General features: G+C 55.9%; 1 protein-coding gene across 1 annotated transcript; it reads right to left on the reverse strand.

The window, feature by feature from the left end:
• Positions 1-825: 825 nt before the first annotated feature.
• ONECUT1 (one cut homeobox 1) lies at positions 826-20,139 on the reverse strand. The gene is made up of 2 exons (XM_062583912.1): positions 19,059-20,139; positions 826-1,118 (listed from the first exon to the last, which is right to left on the reverse strand). Exons 1-2 carry the CDS (start codon positions 20,137-20,139, stop codon positions 826-828), a joined length of 1,374 nt encoding a protein of 457 aa, XP_062439896.1.
• Between the last annotated feature and the right edge of the window lie 191 nt (positions 20,140-20,330).

Raw genomic sequence — 20,330 nt, forward strand, 5'->3', positions numbered from 1 at the left:
CTATAACTCTACATAGTATTTTGTGTAAAAATAGCTTTGGAATATTAAAATCATTGCAATAAAATACCTGCAATATAATTATTAAATGTGTTCTTTGGTAGCTAGTCGATTTTTTATGGATGGAATAGTTTTCCTTTTTTGAATCTGAACATTCCTTAACAAACAAAGAGAATGCACTGGTTTAGGTATCATTCAAATTCCTCTGCCTAGTTTGAACTTGTTTCCAGGCGTTGCACCAGTTAAGTTCAAACAATGAAACAGCAAAAAATCACACTACCGTTCAAATGGATTCAGACGACTCCACGCCTTGCCGGTCGTGCTACAGCACAACCCTCTCTGAAGACCAGCCCTGACTAAGTCCCTACCCACCGGCGTGTACACAGTACGGATACACTCTACACCTTCATGGCAACTGCTGCGAAAATGAAGAGCCATATCTGAAAAGATGTCCATTCAATGACAAGAAATCACTATGTGCCAAACCACCAGACAGCCAAATATGGTGAAAATGCTCATGGGCGAAGGTGTAAGACCAGTGGTTTATTCCTTTTCTCTTTGCATTCCTTTTCATTCATTTCCTTTTCTTCTTTCCTCTTGTTGTTTTTTTTTTTTTTTTTTTTGCAAGTCGTCGTCCTACTAAAGTGTGTGTCTTAGAACAAAGTCATAATGCAGGTGAAATAAGTCTTTGGTTTCTTTGGACTTATAAATAACATTTTTTTCAAATAGTTCTAAGTATAAACCTGCTATCTTGAGGTCCTGGTCCGTCTTTATTTATTTATTTATTTTTAAAGCTTTTCCACCGAGGTTTAGTTTGTGGTTATTCCTTCATGCTTTGGTACAAGTGCTTGATGAAGAAGATGAGTTGCCTGAATTAGAGCTGCCCTCGTCTTGCCACTTATCCAGACTCCTCCTCCGTGCATTCATGAAAAAGTTGCTGACGGTGCTCAACTCCAACCCTAGCTGCTGGGAAATGGTGATTTGTAATTCTTTGGATGGACGCTTATTTTCCTTGAATATTGCATGTAGAGTCCGACGCTGGACATCCGTGAAGACCAACCGAGGCTTTTTGGGGGTATTCCCTCTATCCTTCCCATGCTCTTGTTCTTTCCTCTTGCACGCTGCAAGAAAGGGAGCAGCAGTTAGTGGTCTCACAGAGGAGTCATTACGAATGCCATAAATGACAAACTCGGAGAAAACCCCGTTAATTTCAGCTTCCAAATTGGGAGAGCACGTGTAACACAGGATAAGACACGCTCTTGCACGCAGATTTCATGGGTCTACCTAGGCGTACGCACATATAAGGTTATACCTTTTACTCTTTAGCCACTCGGCTCTGCTAAAATTAACACAGGTGTTCGCAGGAACCTCTGCCAGCTGCGCTATTCAACCTTCATTTCACCCATTTCTGAGGCTCTGAAACACCAGCTGACAACCTGGGCTCATTCCTTGCTCTTGGTTAAGGTCTCTGGATACAATCAAACACAGTACATGGGAATGAGTGTGGAGGGGTGACAGAGCACAAATTATTAATGGATGTGAACCCAAAAGACTAAAATTGAAGTCATCTTAGGGGGCCTCTGCTGGTGCCCCCACGCAGGGGAACTAACACGGGTGCCCGCGAGTGCCTCGGGGACCCGGCGTGCAGCCACCAGCAGCGGCTCACCAAAACGGCCCACCACCACCAGAGGAGAGGGGGCTCCTAAGTACCGCTCTTCTCGTCCCTCCACCTACCTACAGCTCTTCGGTGTCAACCCGTTTCTGTATCTTTTCATCAGCAGAGAAACAAAGAACTGGGAGAAAACAGGCTTCTATTGCAATCTTACAGGCCCAAATGGTTACGTATTTTGAACGAACCAAATCACATTTTGACTTGTAGGACAATGGTAGAGTAAATCTTCTTTATGGAACTTCCTTCCAATTTAATCTAAATCTTCTCTTCTTTCCTTTCCACAATGTTATTTTACTCTACGTTATTAAATGACATTTGAAAATTTAAATCTGCCTTGCAGATCACCTGCTAGGCAGAACCTGGGGGGCTGGGAGAGCAATCTCTCGTCTTCCTGCTAGCTTTTGACTGCCTGCCAACCTTTACTGTCAGCATTTAGCTAGGATGAAAGGTTTCCTTGGGAGGACAGATTGGTCTGTCTCACTTTCAAAAGAGCCTGAAGTTGTCTGTTTCTCCCTTTTTTTTTTCCCCATAACAACATCCCTTAATGCCGACCTGGAGAAGTATTCTGAGGATAATTTGGATGGTCTGTCTGTCTCTGTGCCTGTCTAGTCCTTATTTCTGTGGAGATCAGAGCTGATTATATTAAGAATTTTCTGCAGCATCTCCACCAGTTCCCTGGTTATTGGGCTGAAAACAGCAAATTACTTTACAGAGGTCCTTAGTGCATGCTTTATTGCTACTCAGAGCCAGTGCTGGCATGAGGATTTAATTGCTGAAGGAAGATATAAAAGTAGCCATCCACCTTCTGCACTTACAGAAGTAGCAGTTGCACAGATCAGATAGGAAAATTCAAGTGATGGCAACTTCTCATGCCCCTGAGACTCGGTTCTGCTCGTCCTGACCTCAGTGAGCCCCACAAGGCAGGAAATACAAGCGTTTTCCTTCTCTTAATGGATGAGTTTTGAAGAGCTTCCTAACAATACATATTCCTGCTACAGAGTCTTTCATAAGCAATGACACACCGATCAAACAGAACGAGATGCCAAAATCCAATCTTCTACAGTTATTTTTATCCGAAAACCTTTGAAGATTCCTTTGAGGTCACATCCTGACTTCTAAGACACCGTGTAACTTCTGGGCTGAAAAACAGTTCCTTCATACAAGTGAGACCTCACTGAAGTTAAGCGGGGGAACTGAGCCTGTAAATCAGTTCCTGTGAAAACTGTGCACACTGACTGAAAGCAAATATCGAGAGCTCAGGAGTTAAAACTACCTTTGCAAGAATGGCCCATTCTTTACCAATAAATATTAGAAAGTAGGAAACGAGGTGTGAAGAAGAGATTAAAAGAAAATCTATCATTTAAACACCTGTGAACACGTGGCAAAGAGAAGCTCCCCCGGAAAGCAGCCGCAGGCCCTCAGCCCTCCTCCCGCGCTAACCCAGCCTCCGCCGCTAGCTCTGTCCTGGCCAACGCGCTGCTGCAGGAAAGGGGCAAACGAAACCCGGGTAATACTCGCCCTGCCTCCCGGTCTGCTCCTTCTCACCGGCCTTTCCATAGTGACTACACAAATTCCACGTTTTGCTTAGACATACTGTCCAGAGATTATGATTTTTTAACAAAATCCTAACGACACAAGGAGCGAGATGCGAGTCAGCACTGGATAATGCTTCAACAGGAACTATTATGCTGTGAATTACACTCCCAGCAGCAAATACAAAACCAGTTTAACTGCTGTATAAACCTCTGAGGTTTCCATCATAGAAGAGCACAAGAGTTCTCTGAAATCATAGAGAATAACAAAAAACAAATGTGCATTGTGAAGCTAAATTGTCTAACTTGATGTCTTCTTGAACATAGTATGTCCATCTCCTGGAATTTAATATTCCCAAGCAATTATTTCACTAGGAAATGTTTCTTGAGTTGCAAAATGCCTCGTTCCTGAACTCCAGTTGCATTTGAGACCTCAAACTTACTGTTGTTAAGATGAGAGAGGTAAGAAAAAAAGTATTCAGTGATGGGGACAAAAAATAAATTTTATGAAGTCTACAATACAAATAAGCCAATTCTAGCATTTAGCAAGTTCCTGGAGATTTCTACTTATCTCCAGTTTGTCTAGCACTTCACTGTGCAGATAACTGGTAAAGCCAATTAAATATTACATGGCACGTAGGGTACAGGTTTTAAAACTCAGTCTTCCCTGTAATAGCCAAGATCGATTTAAGTTAATTTATATTGATACAAAACATTCAGCCTTGGCTTTGTATCAACGAAAAGAACACAGGTTGCCGCACACTGCTTTACCCTAGGCTGGATTATAGCAATGACTGTGTAACCTACTTTTCCATCGGGGGAAAAAAAAATGTCATTGCAGTAACTGAGATCCCACCAGTCTCCCACCAGTGAGGAGCCTCCTCTGGAGCTCTGTGTTGAAGGTGCCACACAAGCTGCCTCCGCTCAGCAAAAGGCACCCTAGAAAGCTGACAGAAACACCACCGTTATTGCTTTTTGACAGTCTTAGTATTTCATCTGTCTGTAAAGCCTGGCCATGTTACGAATTGTCATGGGATGGCCAGTGCTCACGCAACGTCTAGCCGGCTGTGCAATAGCGTACTTTCGCCTCTCGCGTGGTGTGCACGGCCCGGCGTCTCAGTCCTCAGACCGGTATCTTCTGAACACAGTACAATTCATTTCCTGAGCTTTTCACTGCTATCTGGATGTTTGCCAAGCAAAGTGCAGCTGTTTCCCGGCCCCTGCTTGGGAGAGGGCGCGAGGGTGAACGGCGTGATCGCTTGCAGTCCCTCCCAGGTGCATTTTCTGCGACGAGTTGCCACCCCGGTTTTGCAGAGGCAGCGGAAAAGGCAAGGCGGCGCGCACAGCTCACAAGCCCGACCTGCGACGCCGGGGTCTGTGCTTCCGGAGCGAGCACTGTCCGCACAGAGCTTGTCCAGCCTCTCTCAGGGCTGAACCCCAGCTCCGCAGGCAGCGTTTGCCCGCCGTAGTGCCGAGAACGGCGGCTCGTCCCTGCCGCGCTGCCCGCCGCGGGGGCGGCCTCGCTCCCGGCGCAGCCCCGCGCGGCCCCGGGACGCCGGCCCGCGCACCGGGGCGCTCAGGGCCCCGCGGAGGAACGCCGCACGGTGACGCCGCGTCGCGGCGAAAGCGACCTTTGATTCTGGCAGTCCTAAACGCCGAGCGCCTGGCTCCACCGCCTTAACACGCTTTCGGCTGCTGTGGCTGGGGTTGGTGATCTCCTGGGGGTTATTCAGAGCGAAATACCCCGCGGGGGGTTCTGCCAGGTGGCACCACGCGTGTCCCCGAGCCCTGGGGGGCCGGGTCAGGAGGGGCTGGGGACATCTGGGACACCTCTCCCCACGCCACACCGACCGGGAGCCCAGATTCTCCCCTCCTGCTGGGAGCAGCGCCCCGGCAGAGGCCCGGCCGGCTCCGCAGGCTTTGCCGGGGCCCGGAGGCACGGCGCAGCAGCCGGCGAAGCCGCGGCGGCGCGGAGCCCTGCCTCGGCTCTGCTGCCAGGGGCCGCGCGCCGGCGGCGAGGCGCAGCGAGGGACGAAGCCCAGCAGGACGCGCGGCAGAGCCAGCTGCTGCAGCCGGGGCCTCGCCAGTGCTCTGCTGGAGGCCCCTTCCCTGCTGGCTTCGCAGGGCGCGGGTGAAACCTTCGCCCCACCAAAGTCACTAAGAACCTCCCCGAATCGTAACGTCATTAAGGTGAACGGTTATTAAATACTATCATCAGTTACTAAATATTTCCTCCCCTCCTCTGGTTCTCCTCGGCACGCAGAGTTACGGCACATTTTGGTGCTCCGGAAAGGGCACACCCGCGGGAGCTCGTGCCGAGCCCGAGCCCCTTCCCCGCGCAGGCCCGTGCAATACTTTGCGCGTCGCCGGTTAGGTGTTTTTGCCCCGTGAGAGGGCTGAACCACGGCGGGACGGGGCGGTTTCAGGCACCTCGCCGGCAGCGCGCCTCCGGCTCTCCTGGGCACGGGCGCAGCAGAGCAGCAACCCCGTCCCCGGCCCCGGCCCCGGCCCCGTCCGTGCGGGCGCCCGCAGAGCCCCGCGCCCGCCGCTCGCGGCGGCTCGCCACAGCGGCAGCCGGAGCCTCCGTCTCCGGAGAGCCTCGTCGGTTGGATTTCCAACCCAACAGAGCAGACGGGCAGCTCAGGTTCACAGAACAACCTGTTCTACCCCTCTTGCTCCACAGACAACGTCAAACCTGCAAGTTTTCATCCGGGTGAGGAACTTTGCTCTTAATTACAGTCCTGCCGAATGACAGTCACGGATCCCGACCAGTTCCATGGAATATCGACATAGTGATGTTTCCAGCATCAGTTTTGTATGTGCCACGACAACAGAGGCTCTGGCCCCAAAACACACCACGCGTGCCTCCTGCAGCGACGCGGCGCGCACGGCAAGCGGCACAGCTCCGTTTCAAACCGGGTCGCACAGCAAGCCCAGGGCAGAGCGAGCCCGGCCGTCCCCACGCTGCTCCGGGAAGGACACGGGAGCCGGCCCTTCCCCTTGCAGGAAACCTTTTACCAAACCACCGTATAGGATCTTTGGTTTCCTAATGCTACGTTCGGGTCCAGCTGGAATAGGTGAAAATACGCTCTAGTCGAGGCCACGGCCTCAGAATAAGACAAATTATCCTCCTTACCTCCAAGTTGGATTTCTTCTACTTTGAATCAAGGACTAATTACTTTTTGGTCCAGAGAGTGTGAGATACTGACTCTTGCAATTTGGGACCTTATCTGCAGCATGGGAGACCCCGCAGAGCAGGTTCAATCCTTATGGAACATATATATGAAACAGCACAGCCTCAACGGCCAAATAGAGAGGCACCCACCTCGGGTAGCAAACTACACAGCAGGGCCGAGTTTTGAGCCTGGGCTCTTCTGCACCCCCCGGGTGCCTGGTGAGCACCACATCGGCCATTGCAAGGCTGGGCTCTTGCCTGTGGTTTCTCTCCTGAGCCATTGTTTGCGGATTGTTTTTTGTCCTGGGAAAAGCTGGGAACACTTTCAAAATCTGATACGTACTCAGGTGATGCAAAAAGAGTTTCCCATTCAGCTCGCCTCCTGCTAACTTTCATTAGAGGCACATTAAGGGCAAAAACTTTAAATATGCCTAACTGTTTAAAGAGCTCTTGCAAGCAGCACTGCCAGGCCTCATGTTGTGAGCAGCAAGGGTGGATACAGCCTTTCATCTTCTGCCTTGTCCAGACCCAGGAATATTAATAGCACTTAAAAATAAATAATGGTGATAATGAAAAACTGTAATAGGGTTTCCTTGCGATCGTTCTCCCTGCATTGGAGGCAATCAATTTTAATAATAAATTGTAGCTTCCAGCTTGCCAGAGAACAAATGTACACCGTGGGATAAAACCTGCTGCAGCGTGAGAGACCATCGAGCGCCGGCGCAGAGCCCAGCCAGCCCGTGCTGTAAGGACCAGCAGGCGCGAGAGCCTCCCCCGCAGGCACCCCCGGCCCAGGGTCGCGTCCAGACCAAGCAGCTATGCCTACTTTGGCCAAATCTTCCTCTCTTTAAAGCAAGCAATGGTATTCACTGAAGTTAGTAGCTTCTCAAAGACTGAATTAAACCCTTTTTTGGATGAACACCAGAGCCTGCCTTCAGAACTGTTTATCACGCACCTTTACAGGCATTTTATTTTATGCAGCAGAAGATTATGAAGATAATTTGCACTGATGTCCTTAACATGCACTTCCCACGAGCGGTGTGGATGGGCTCCTTGCAGACAGCAGAGGAGCCCAGCTCTGGAGAAGGGCTCTGCCGCGAGCTCCGGGCTCCCGCGGCAGGCGAGCCTTCCTCCCCCCGACAACAAGGGCCACGCGGCTCCTCCGCGCTGCCCCAGCCGGGTGATGCCTCTTGAGGGGCCTTTTGAGAGAGCCTGAAGAAGGTCTGGTTAAGAAAAAAGAAAAGCAGAGCCTAAAGAAAGAGTGCCCAACCCTGGTGACACACGTACAGATATGGCAGCGTAATATTATCAGCGCCAGAAGGAGCCCTCTAAATCCACCACTGAACTCTAGCCTCCTCCAGTCGCTTCCATTTTCCTCTACCCTGAGCAACAGATATTTTTGACGCTTGCAATTCTCCCGATACAGTCCATCAATCTATTTTTGTCTCCCTTTGTTCCCTCTAAGTCACCCGAGGGATTTGGCTGCGTTAACGTGCCAAACCTTGTAAGGTTTGTACATCTTATTAAGGCCCAGTTGTCCGCGAGCGGTGCACCCTCACCGCTGCCCACTGGAATTGCACCATTCATCACTGCTCTCTCCACGTCCTCCGTAAACGTACGGCTGGGCTGCCTGTCTGCACCACGAAGCGGTCAATCCCGCTCCGACTGAGGTGCAAGGAGGATCACGTCCCCTATGAAAATGCATAATTAGATCATTAGCTTGAGATACAGAAGAGGCTATTTTGCCTGCCTGGGAGGTGATCTGCACTGTTCTGCCAGCCCAAAAGCCAAGATTACGAAAAGCACAGGTATTAACCTCAATGCTTGATCTAGTCTTTCATCCCTAGAGAGAGTATTTCTTTTTGAAAGTCTAAGAAAAAAAATCAATCCCCATAATGCTCATTTTGAGAAGCTCTCCGTATGCATGCGTACTGCGTGTCTGGCTGCATGTTGCAAACATAAAATTTCCTTTCCTATAAATGCAAAAGCAAAGCATGAAACGAACACAAGGAAGCCTGTTTTCTGCTATTTTCTTTTGGATACAAAAGAAACCACCACCGCAAGTCTAGCTGACTTCTTGGTTGGAAAATTGACACTGAGGCAGGGGGAGGTGGGGAATAATGTCAGAAAATGCGAGGTGGCCAAAATCCACCCCAAATTCCAAATTCTGTGGCTAATTTTGGAAGAAATGGTGCTCAGCCTAAGGCCCCAGTGAGCAGCACTCAGGTGTGGGGTCAGAAAGCATCAAGATGCCGAGAAGGTGAAGGTGCATTTAGGGGGCTCGAGACCTGCCGCCAGGAGATCAGTGTCCCCTCGGACACCCCAGCTGTGCTGGGGTAATGGCCGTGGGCACCTAAGGGGCTGGGAGAGGCATCGCCCATCCCCAGCCACGCGCACTCGCGCAGCCCGGCAGCGAGCAGACGCAGCGGTGCCCGGCTGGCTGGGGACCCCGGCAATGGGTCCAGGGTCTTTCACCTGGAGGTGACAGGTCACGTTTCCAACCTGGCCTGGGTCACCGTGACGAGACGTCATTATTGCTTGCCAGTGTTCGGTTCAGCTCCCGGTGAGCAGGTTCACATTGCACTAATTTCCATCACATTTGACACGTTACTTGACACCAATTAGCGCCACAGCCGGACACCAGCGCTGGATGCTGCGGGCCGAGGGGTGAGAACCTGCGCTTGGCGGCCACGGGCACAACCCCTCTGTGGCTGCGCAGGGAGGCGAGCGGGGAAGCGGTCTGCACGCGGGGCGGGCAATGTCGCACGTGCGCAGCGCTACCGTGAGGCCTCCCCCCTTCAGCGTCCCACGTTCAGGATCAAACGGCACCTACGAACTTTAAAACATCTGACATCACTGATCTGGACAAACTTCACTACGGATCTGTCCTGGAGGAAAACAAGAAAGCTGTGGGCTGCGAATGCTGGCAGGGAGGTGAGGCAGAGGCTAAACTGGTACCCACAGTTGAGGGTGGCCAGTCAAAACATTTTGCAGCTGAAGCATTCATTTTCAGGAAGAAAGAGCATCAGGCATCTCTCACGACTGGGAGCCAACAGGACAGCAGCTCTGCATCATGCCCAAGGAGGAACCTCCTCACTGCACCACATCTGAGGCTGGATTCGGCACGGAGCCAGGGTCCTCCAGCCTTAACAGCCACCATCACCGCACTGACTTCGTCTCCAGCACTGCCTCACCCTTACTGCTCACGAGCGCTACACTTGCTTTAGACAGCTAGGAGAAAAACACGTCTGTGCTGTGCTTCTCTCAAGGACTCCAGAGCAAGATTGCCAGGTAACAGGGGTGTTTACAAGATCCCAATTTCATTGCTGGCAGCTGAGATCTGCACGCAGCCGGGCTGAAGTCCCTGAGCTGTTCCCATTGGTGGGAGAGCCCCAAGAAATGGCGGAGCCCCTCTCAAAGGAGTGCCCGTAAGAGCATTCTGCTCCTGCTGCGCAAGAGACTGGGTATTTTAGGGAGAATTGAGAGGGTCCTCAAAACTTCTGTGAGTGTCATCTTTCCTCCTCCTTTTGTAAAACCAAATCTCTTAACTATCCCAAGTCCAGGTGAACAGGATGCATCTTAGACAGAGACATAAAAGAAAGCTTCTACAACCTCCTCCTTAAATGTATTTTCTAATCTTTATTGTATGAGGACTATAACGCCTGGGACCTGCCGGAGTCTGAACTGAGCCCAACAAGAAGCTCGGCATTTCTTTCTAAAGCACCTGCTTCTAGTTTTGAAACATCACAAAATAGCCAGTAACACTTTCACAGAGAGAAGACTCATTAGTGGTACAAGCTAGAGAACATCCAGGAGCATATTCTCCTGACAGAGGGTCTGCCTTTGTGGGGAGGAGGCAGGAGAATTTCCACAGGAGTGTGAAACTGCTAATGACTGTGGACAGCAGAGATGGTCCTAATTACACTGGCTAGATGAATAAGAGTGGAAGCAAGCAGTCAAAAGTTCATGGCAAATTTATAGTGATAATAATGCAAGTATGACAGGAACCATCCTTATCATATGAATAACACACCTGGAGGGTGCAGGGAGATGCACACATACAGGTGTCTCCTAATTGTTAAAAACATAGTATTTGAGGGGATATGGGAACAAAATTAGAGGCTTTTAAGGCTCATGCTAATTGAGTGCAGATTTCACCACATGCACTAAAACACAAGCCTGTTTGGCTTGGAAGAACCACCACAGCTTCTCTGTGCCATTTATACTAATATTCCACCATTTAGTGAGGAACACAGATAGTACCAATACTACATGAGGGTTCCCGAAAGCTTCCGCCCCTGTTAGGACAAGACAACCCACATGTGAATGCTGAAAGCCTATGCTGGCAGAACAGTATACTTGTTGCTCCCCAAAACCTCCTCCTCCCAGCTGAGGAGAGCATGGACTACACTGAAATGTCTGAACACACACACTTGCATCATGGTATTTCTTACTGGTCCTGGCATGGTTCAGCATTTTGCACCTTGTCTTTCTAGTCGTTGGCATTGACAATCACTCAGAATGCAATGCATCCTACTAAAACCTAGGCTATATTCCTCTTCCATTTTTTTCATACTATCACAAAACTTAAAAATACATTTCTATACCGGAAGCTCATACAATGACTTCAGCCCGGCCACATATAGATCCCAGCTGAGACCGCGAATGGTAAACATCTCACTCCCGTGCACTGTATGAAAATGAGCGGCCTTAATTCGTGGCCTCTGGAATAATAAAGTGAATCAGACTAAGCAGCGCTGACTCAACAGCTTGGGATTCGGGGGTTGCACAAACTCGCAGCGTTGATGGATCTGTAAGCGCTTGAGTGAGCCAACATCACCGCTACAGAATATGCTGCTAAGTGGATTAATCAGGGGGAAGCACCCGATTTTCCTGCGATATCATTTAAAGTAAACATTAAATTTCTTTAGCTGGGTCTTTAGTTAACCATATTACTGTGACAAATATTTCTTTGTCTAGCATAAGTAATTAGAATTTAATCACTTTAACTGCATCTTAATTACCCCAAATGAATTGGAAGGACATTTAATAGCAAAGATTAAATTGCCTTAATGAACGATTTTTGTGACTACATCAATATTTTAATCATGTTAGCGGCTCCCGGCGCGCCCCGGCCGCTGCGGCTGCCGCCCCCGAGATGGCGCCCTCGCCCCGCGGCTGCGGCTGCAGCGCCCCGACGGGCAGCGCCGCTCCGCGCCCCCGACGGGCAGCGCCACACCGCGCTGCTCCGCGCCCTACTGCGCCGCTCCGCTCCGCGCTCCCCAACCGGGCAGGGCCCCACCGCGCTGCTCCGCGCCCTACTGCGCCGCGCCGCTCCGCGCCCCCGACGGGCAGCGCCCCACCGCGCTGCTCCGCGCCCTACTGCGCCGCTCCGCTCCGCGCTCCCCAACCAGGCAGCGCCTCACCGCGCTGCTCCGCGCCCTACTGCGCCGCGCCGCTCCGCGCCCCCAACCGGGCAGCGCCCCACCGCGCTGCTCCACGCCCTACTGCGCGGCTCCGCTCCGCGCTCCCCAACCGGGCAGCGCCTCACCGCGCCGTTCCGCGTCCCACCGCGCCGCCCCCGCCCCCAACCGGGCAGCGCCTCACCGCGCCGCTCCGCGTCCCACCGCGCCACGCCGCACCCCCAACCGGGCAGCGCCTCACCGCGCCGCTCTGCTCCGCGCTTCGCAACAGTGCAGCGTCCGACAGCGCCGTTCCGCACTCGCTTAGGTGCCGCTCGGCTCGGCTCGGCACCGCACCGCACCGCGCTGCCCCGCCGGGGAGCGCCCGACCGCTCCGCTCCGCAGCGCCCGGGACCGCCCGCGGCGTCCTGCCCAGCGGGGCGCGCTGCTCCGCCCCTACCTGCCGGGGCCGCCCGCCCGCTGCGCGCGGCTGCGCGCCCCGCCCCGCCCCGCGCCGCGCCGCGCCCGCCCCGCGCCTCCGCCGTCAGCCCGGCCCGCGGCGGCTCCTGCGCGGCGCCGGGTTTCTGCCGGGCCTCGGGAAAGCCCCCCCGCGCTGCGGGGTGCCCTGGGAGCACCTGCAGTCGCCCTCGAGGGTGCTGAGGCGCTCCGAACCACTGCAGCCCTGGGTCGGGTTCCCTGCGGCTTCTGCCCCGAAATCACCCCGGAGCAGCCCCCGCGCGCTCTCATCTAATACCTAGCCGTTCTCTGTGGCAGCACTTCTAATGGTCCCCGGGAAATGCTTACACACAACAACCCACATACTACACATTCCTGATGCAGCTTGTGATGCTGGATGCAAAGCTTACGACACATCGATCAATTGCATGCTAATTGCCACTTTCCTTGTACATAAAATGTTACTGCTGAGAGTTCCTATTTATCCTAAAATGGGATAAAATCAAAACTATTGTTGCTCTAATAAATTGTTCCTGCAAATTATCATTTTGGCATCGTAAAAATGACTTCCTCTTAAACAAAATGGCTCAAGTAAGATGCATTTGGGGAGAATTTCAGTAAAAATTGGTTGATTTTCTATCAGTATATGATTCATCTAGATACATTTATATTTGAAGTAAAAAATGACATTTGTTGATTTGATCGTGGATGAATACAGTAGGCACGGAAGTGTCCAACGTGATGCCATGCTAGGTCCTGATTCAGCACTAAGCAAAAAAATCTCCTTGATGCCAATATTCTACAGATAGAAGTCAGAAGCACTTTAGCAACAGATCCTGCATTTAAGAGTCATCTTAAGTCTCTCTTGAAATGAACTTGTCCCTTGGTTTTGGGTATGTGGGATTCTTGTGTTACAAGGGAACAGGCATAAGCTATTCAAGACAAAACATGAGCTATGATTTAATTCAGATGCATGCAAACATATACACAGATGGATTCCTGCCTGTTCTGCCTATTTCTAGAAAATCTTGTGTCAATTTAATACACACATTGCCCTCAACTCTCTAAAAGCACAGTTTGCAAATGTCAGGATGCCGCTGCAGCCCAGCACCCCAGCTCTCCATCCGCTGGATGGCTGAGGCCTGCTGTTCCGGCTGCAGTCGCAGTATCCCTCAGCCAGCACAGCCCAGGTGCCAGGCACCGAAGGAGACATCTCTGCCAGTACCACACCTGCCTCTTCTTCCTTCCTGGATCACCCGGACCCCTCCAACCTGCCAGGTCCTGTGCAGCATCACTCGTGGTTACACCGCTGAGGGAAATTGTCTCTCCTTCCCCATCACACTGACATTTGCTACCCTTGCTAGAGATTCCTACTGGTGTGACCTGCTCCCTCTTTACAGGAGGGTATCCAGGCACCAGTTCCTAACCCCTCTTTCTCCAGCACTGCCAGGTCCCGAGGGTCTCCCCTCTGGCTGCAATCCATACCTTTCCAGCTGCCTCAGCACTGAGCTTCCTCCCTGGTGTGCGGCGCAAGCACCCTGCGCTGGGATGAGCAGGCAGGCCGAAGCCGGAGCGTCCTGCAGCATCACAGCCTGCCTAATTGCGTGCTGCCATTACGCATAATCGATGCTGCATTGCTCCTTCATTAACCATGACAACCGTGAGAGCGCAGAGCCAAAGCCACCTGAGCCTGGCCTAAAGTCCTGCGGCCGGGCAGCCCCTGCCCGAAAGGTAACGGCTGGCTCCGCCCGCCTGCCGGCGGCTCCGTCGGCGGGGCGCCCCGGAGCTGGGCGCACACGGCGAGCGCGGGCAGCGGGCCGGGGCCGCCGCGCGGCTCGGAGCGGGGCCGGGGCCGGGGCCGCCGCGGGGCCGGGCCGGCGGTAACTGTCCGCAGTGCTGAAAGCGCGGCCCGGCCTCGCGCAGACGGCGACGGCGGCTCAGCCCGAGCCAAAGCAGCCCGGTGACATCGGCGACATCGTCGCCCCGCGCAAGTGTTGCTCGTGGGGGTCCCCGTCGGAAAACGGGCTGGAAAGCCCCGTCTGGCGCCTCTCGGGCCTGCCCGCCGCGCTCGCCCGGAGCCGCAGTGCTGCGGCCAAGCTGCGCCCGGGGCCCCCGACGGGCGGGACGGCGGGGCCGGCAGGGCGGTGGTGCGGCGGGGCGGCGGGGCCCGGCTCCGGCCGCCGCCCGTCAGCAGGTGGCGCAGAGCCCCCGGAAACCGACGGCGCTCGCGGCGCATCGGCGGCGGCGTCGGGCCGCGTGTCGGTGCGGGCGGGCCCGGCCCGGCCTGGGCGCTAGCACGGGCCGGGGGCCCCGGGCGGGGGCCGCCGCAGCCGCCGCCTTGGCCCGACGGCTCCGTCCGCCGCAGGGACCCCGTCCCGGGGCAGCCCCGGCCCCGCCGCCCGGGAGCGGCTCCCATTTTGAGGCTCTTGGTCAAAATGGTGGGATCGGGGCCCCCTCCCCCGGGGGTCCGCCACGCGGCCCCTAATTCAAACAAACAAACAGAAGCGGCCGGAGGCGCCCGGCACGTGCGCGGGGCAGCGCCCGGCCCGGCCCGGCGCGGTTCGGCCCGGCCCGGCGCGGCTCGGCTTGGCGCGGCTCGGCACGGCCCCGGTGCAGAGGAACGCGGGTCGCTGGCGGCGCGCCGCCGGCGGGAGCGCCGCGCCGGCCTCCCCGCTGGTAACCATTAACGAAAAGCAAACGCGGCCGCGCACGGGCGGCTGCAAATCGATGGGCACAAGGACGCGGGCGGCAAACAACGCGGCTCCGCGGCGGGAGGCCGCCCCGTGCCGGCGCTGCTCGCGGCGCCCGCGCCTGCCCCGGCCCCCGCCGCCCCAGCCCCGGCCCGGCTCGGCCCGGCCCCGGCGGCGCCGCCGCCCCGTGCTGCCCGGCGTCGCCCGCCGGGGCTCCCTGACGCCCCGGGCCGGGGCCGGCGGCGGGGCGCGCTGCGAGCGGCCTTCGCTAGAATCCATACGTGATGGGGGAAGCGCTCTGATTGCAGTATCGATTTCTTTACAGTTAATTTGGTGAGAATTTCTCGCCGGCTTCCCAGGCTTCAGCTTAGATAAGATTTGATTTTGGAGGGAGAAAGGGGAAGGGGAGGGAAGGCATGCAGCGCTCAGGTCGCAGGAGGATGCCGAGCTGCCCGTGGGGTATGGGCAGCCCTCCGCGCCTCGCCCGCTCGTGGCCGAGCCGCCGCGGGCGAGCGCGGATCCTCCGCGGCGGCCCGCGCAGCAGCGCGCCCCGCTCCCCCGGCGCCGGAGGAGCCAACGCCGGCGGTAAGAGCCTGTTCACGAGGCCTGCCGGGAAGCTCCCTCCTACTCCCGCCTCCTTGTGCGCTCCGTGGACGGGCTGCGGGGTCCCGGATCACCCCGCGGAGGAAGCCCCGTCCCCAGACGTCTGTCTGCGGCGTTTCTACCACCGCTGGCGGCCTGGAGCGCGGCCCGCGGCGCGCAGAGCTCCTCGCAGCGGACCAGAGCGCAGGCGATACGGCCTTTCGGCAGAAACGATTCAAAAAAGAAATAGCTCGACGACGGTTATTTTTTCCTGGACTAGATGAGTCGGTTTCGGCTTTCTTTATTTTTATACTCTCCCCTCAAATAAACCGAAAGAAATCTATCTTTAAATCCTGACAGACTGCAGAAGGGCTGTATCTCTTCTTTGAATTATTTTTTTGTTTGTTTTTTTTGTTTGTTTTTTTGTTTGTTTGTTTTTTTTTTTTTTGGTATCCCTTCACTGCCCTTTCAAATGTCAGTAAGGGTGAGGGGCGGGTGGGAAACCTCCTAGAAGAATAACTAATAGAGAAATGGACAAATAGATAAATATTCAGTGATAAGGGGGAGTTAGAGGGGGACAGACAAAGGAAAAGAGAACAGAGAGGAGAAGGAAGATGGGATGAATAAGATGGAGGCTGGAAGAGGTCAGCTTTGCAATTAGCAGTTCTGCTTACATTTCAAGAGACAGCCCAGGAAGTGTCAAGACCTCAATCCCGCTTCCATGTAACTACCAATTTTTCCTCTATTTGTCGGAGCTTCTGTAATCTGGGAGGTAGGGGATCCCCAGGGATGGCTAGAAGGGACAAATACTGCAGATAAAGTGTTAGGCAAGACTGTGGGGCCTAAAATAACCAGGCTCCCCCCAACTCGTCACCTCCCGGCTGCCGGCTGCAGGAAATCCGAACGGGAATTAAGGTAGCGAGGGCTCTGCTCTGGGTATTTATCTACCTGATAATTCTCTAAACGCCCGAGAGTGAGTTATAATTTGGACGTGAAATTTAATTTGCGTCGGCTGGAGTAATTTATTATATTTTGAATTGATGTTCATACATCAATATCAATCGGGGCAGATTTTTACCACTTAGTAAGATCATCACACATTTAAAACCTGCACAAAATAAAATCGATAGTTGATGCATTTACAGCGGATTGCCTCGCCAGCAGCGCCCGCAGCACGGCGCAGGGCAGCCTGCGCCGGCCGCGCAGCGCCGCGCGGAGGGGCGGCCGCGGCCTGCGGGGCGGGGGCGGGGGCGGGAGGGGGGGCGCCCGGGGACCGCCCCTCATTGGCTGGGACGCATCGATATGCAAATGAGCACGCGCTGCGGGCTGCCCCGCGCCCGGCACCGAGCACCCGGCACCGAGCACCCGGCACCCGGCGGCGCTCAGCGCGGCGCGGCTGCCCCGGGCTGCTGCCGCAGCGGGCACCAACCCCGCGGCCCCTGCGCGGCCGTGAGCAGCGGGCAGCCTTCCCCGGGCCCCCTCCGTCCCCAGGCGGCGAGCCTAGTGCCACCCCGGGGAGACTGTTCCTCCAGGGTGCCGCTTTCGGGTTGGATCGGAAAAGGCGGGGAATAATGAGGCTTTGTCTCTCTACCGGGATCACCGGGACCCGCTTATCCCCGGGGCGGCGCAGGGCAGGAGCGGGCGGCGGGCCGTGCGGGCGGCTCCGCGCTCCGCGGAGCGGCCTCCCGCCCCGCGCCCGGCAGCCGCGGCTGGCAAAGCCTCCCGGCACGCCGCGCCGGGAGGGGGATGCCCGCGGGCTCCTGCGCGAGGGGTTGCTTCCCGTATCGATCTATGCAAATAAGTAGAGATTCTGGTCGAGCGAATTGTCGTAAAAATACACTCCGCATCGAAGGAAGTTCGCCTTAGCAATCGTTAAAGGGATGTTGGAAACACAAACTCCATCCTCCTCATCTGGATAGCACCAGCAAGACGAGGGTTTACTTCTCGTGGGGGTTGTTGTTGAGAAAGGGAAGGAGGAAAGGGCATTTTCTAGCAGACCAGACCTTTGAAACTGACTCTGCAGTTGGAGGAGAGCAACGTCCTCCGGCTGCTGCGCGCCGCGAGGAGCAGCTACGGCGTGGAAGGAAGGAAGGTCCTCGTTAGGTTCCCCTTTTAGCGCTACTTTACGCTTCAAAAACGAGGAGGTTAGCTGAAAACCGGCAGCGAGCACGGCTGTAGCCCAGCTGGGTCCCCAGTGATCAGGCAGTTCCCACAGTCGCTCCAGCCGAAAGCGCAGGAACATTAGCGTACTCGAAAGGGAAAAGATTTGGCCCTTCCCTTATTTTTGTCCGTGAAACGGATCAGTGACCCCGACTCCAGCTCGGATCGACTGTCTCGCGTTCTCCAGGGACAAATTAATGGAGACCTATCACTTAATTAACAAACCCCCACTCACGGCATATTAAACTCGGGCTCACAAGTCGGCAGGGTTGGGGAGGTGGCAGGAGAAGAACAGGCACAAAACAGGACGGAAACACATTCCGCTCCTTCGGATCCCTGAGCAGACAATACCGAAGCTGTTCCTTAGGAATAGACCGAACCAGCAAATTCTGAGGTATTTCTGAGGTTCCGGAGCAGCGTAGGGACACGACACAGGCTCCTTCTCACACGCAGAAGCATCCATACGAAATTCAAACTCCACGGGCTAATGATAATTGCAATCAGTTAAAATCTAACGATTTTAGCCAATTGCATTTCTTCTGCTCTTCAGCCACCAGTTACACGCCGGGCTCGTATCATTTGTGGGAAAATAACACTCTTCCAGAACAGCTAATCTAAAACAAACGGGATAGGGAGCTAAAATGGGCTCCGAGCACCGGCTGGCCTCTCGCATCGGCACCCCCAGCCCCCCCCGCCGAGAGCCGCTCTTGCTCCCGCCGAGCAGCCGCTCCCGCTCCGCGCGGCGAGGGCTGCCCTCTCCCAGCCGCGCGGTCCCGAGAAGCCGGTGCGCGCAGCGCGGAGCGGCGCGCAGCGCGGGGACCCAGCGCCCCCCCCCCCCCCCCCCCCAGCGACCGCCAGTTAAGCCTCTCCGCCCGGACCTGCCTCCGACGCCGGCCTTAATTCGCGTGCAAACAAACCGAGCGGTAGAGAGAGGACAAAGAGGTAACTGCGGGCCGGCGGCCCCGCGCAACCAGCGCCGGCGCGGAGTGCCCGCGCAGCCGCGGACTGTGCCAGTGCGCGTGCACACGCGCGCCCGCGCGCGAAGAGTGAATGCCACGCTGGAGAGCTTTTTTTCCACCTGCCACTGGCCCCAGCACCGCGCACATCGCGCGGGGGCGGGCGGGGGTTTCTCGGAGCGCCTGCAGGGCGACGGAGCGCCGCGGGCTCCGCGCAGCGCAGCGTAGCGCAGCGCAGCGCAGCGCAACGCGCGGCTGGCCGGGGCGGCGGCTCCGGCTCCGCCGTTGCCCGGGCCGGGGCCGTTCCCAAGCGTTCTCGCCGCGGGCGCGCACGGCTTTGTTCGGGCGCGGGGGCGCGGCGCGGCAGGTGCCGCCGTGCGGGGCCGGGCCGCGGTTTCGGGAGCCCCGGCCGGCGCCGCCCGCGCCCCGCGCTCACCTGCCAGCCGCAGAGCAGACATCCGCTGAAACTCCGGCTCCTGGAGCCACTTCCACATCCTGCGGAAGGTCTCCCGGCCGGATTTGAGCTTGCTCCAGGGCTTGGGGTTCCTCAGCAGGTCCGAGAGGGTCCCTTGAGACCGGCACAGCACCCTCTGGGCGAAGATAGCCTGGGGGATGCTGTACCGCTTCAGCTCGGTGGTGATCCTCTGAGCGACTTCTTTGGTATTGATTTCTTCCATTTGCCCTGAATTACTTCCACTGTTGACCTGCGAGCCAGTCACGGAAGGGTTTTGCTCCCTGGCAGAGCCCAGGATCTGCCCGTGGCTCTGGGCGTTGAGGTGGGCATGGGGGTGGTGCGGGATGCCGTTGAGAGGCACCATGCCGGCCGAGGTGGGGGTGAGGTGTTGGTCGCCGTGCCTGGCCAGCATGGCGGGGTGGTGGGCTTCGAAGCCGTTCGGGGTGAGCATTTTCTCGGCGGGCATGGTGGCACTGGGGTGGGCATAGTGGGGCAGCCCTTGCTGGGAGTTGTGAATGCCCCCCAGGCCCGATCCAGACAAAGGAGAGAGGCTTTGCCCCATGCCGGTAACATCCTTGTGGTAGGGGGTGTAGAGGTTGTTCATGGACGCCAGACCCCTCTCGTCCCTCATGAGGGTGAAGCTGCCACTCACGTTGCCCGGTATCCGCTGGTGAGGGTGGTGGTGGTGGTGATGGTGGTGGTGGTGGTGAGGAAACTTGTCCGAGACTGTCGAGATGGGAGGTAGAGGTTGCAAAGGGGTTAACGTGGTGTAGGTACTGCTCATGCTCATGCCGGGGGGTGTCTCGCAGGCCATGGTCATGGTGGGGTGCAGGGGTCCCGTCAGAGCGTGGTCGGGGGGCCGGTGGTGGTGGTGGTAGTCGCCGCTGTCGAGGATGGACGCCATGCCCATGGAGCGAGGGTGGGCTGGCAAGTGGTTGCTGCGATGGGTCACCGAGCTCCGGTGGTGGGGACTGCTGCTCATTAGGTCGGCCGTGGCGGGCACCGGCTCATGGCTCACCCCGTGCAGATCGCCGATGTTCTCCATCGCCAGCTGCGCGTTCATTATTATTCGTGCGAGCGTGTGGACAAAACATCTATCTGGTCTGTGGTTGGAGGGTCCTAGGAGGTCTTCACGGCGGATGCATGCAGGCTTCCTCCCCCTCTGGAAAGGATCAGGCTCGTGGGGGGGGCTGATTTTTTTGTTGGTATTTTTTGGTGGTGGTGGTGGTGCTGCTGCTTGGTTGGTCTCTCTTT

Source organism: Rhea pennata, chromosome 10, assembly GCF_028389875.1.
Source record: "Rhea pennata isolate bPtePen1 chromosome 10, bPtePen1.pri, whole genome shotgun sequence".
NCBI lineage: Eukaryota > Metazoa > Chordata > Aves > Rheiformes > Rheidae > Rhea > Rhea pennata.

What these genes read in the sequence shown, in the direction of transcription:
- ONECUT1 (XM_062583912.1), bottom strand. Translation starts at nt 20,139, where the DNA reads ATGAACGCGCAGCTGGCGATGGAGAACATCGGCGATCTGCACGGGGTG. An exon ending in GTCTGCTCTGCGGCTGGCAG is followed by an intron (nt 1,119 to 19,058) that starts GTGAGCGCGGGG and finishes CCTTTCTTGCAG; the next exon opens with CGTGCAAGAGGAAAGAACAA.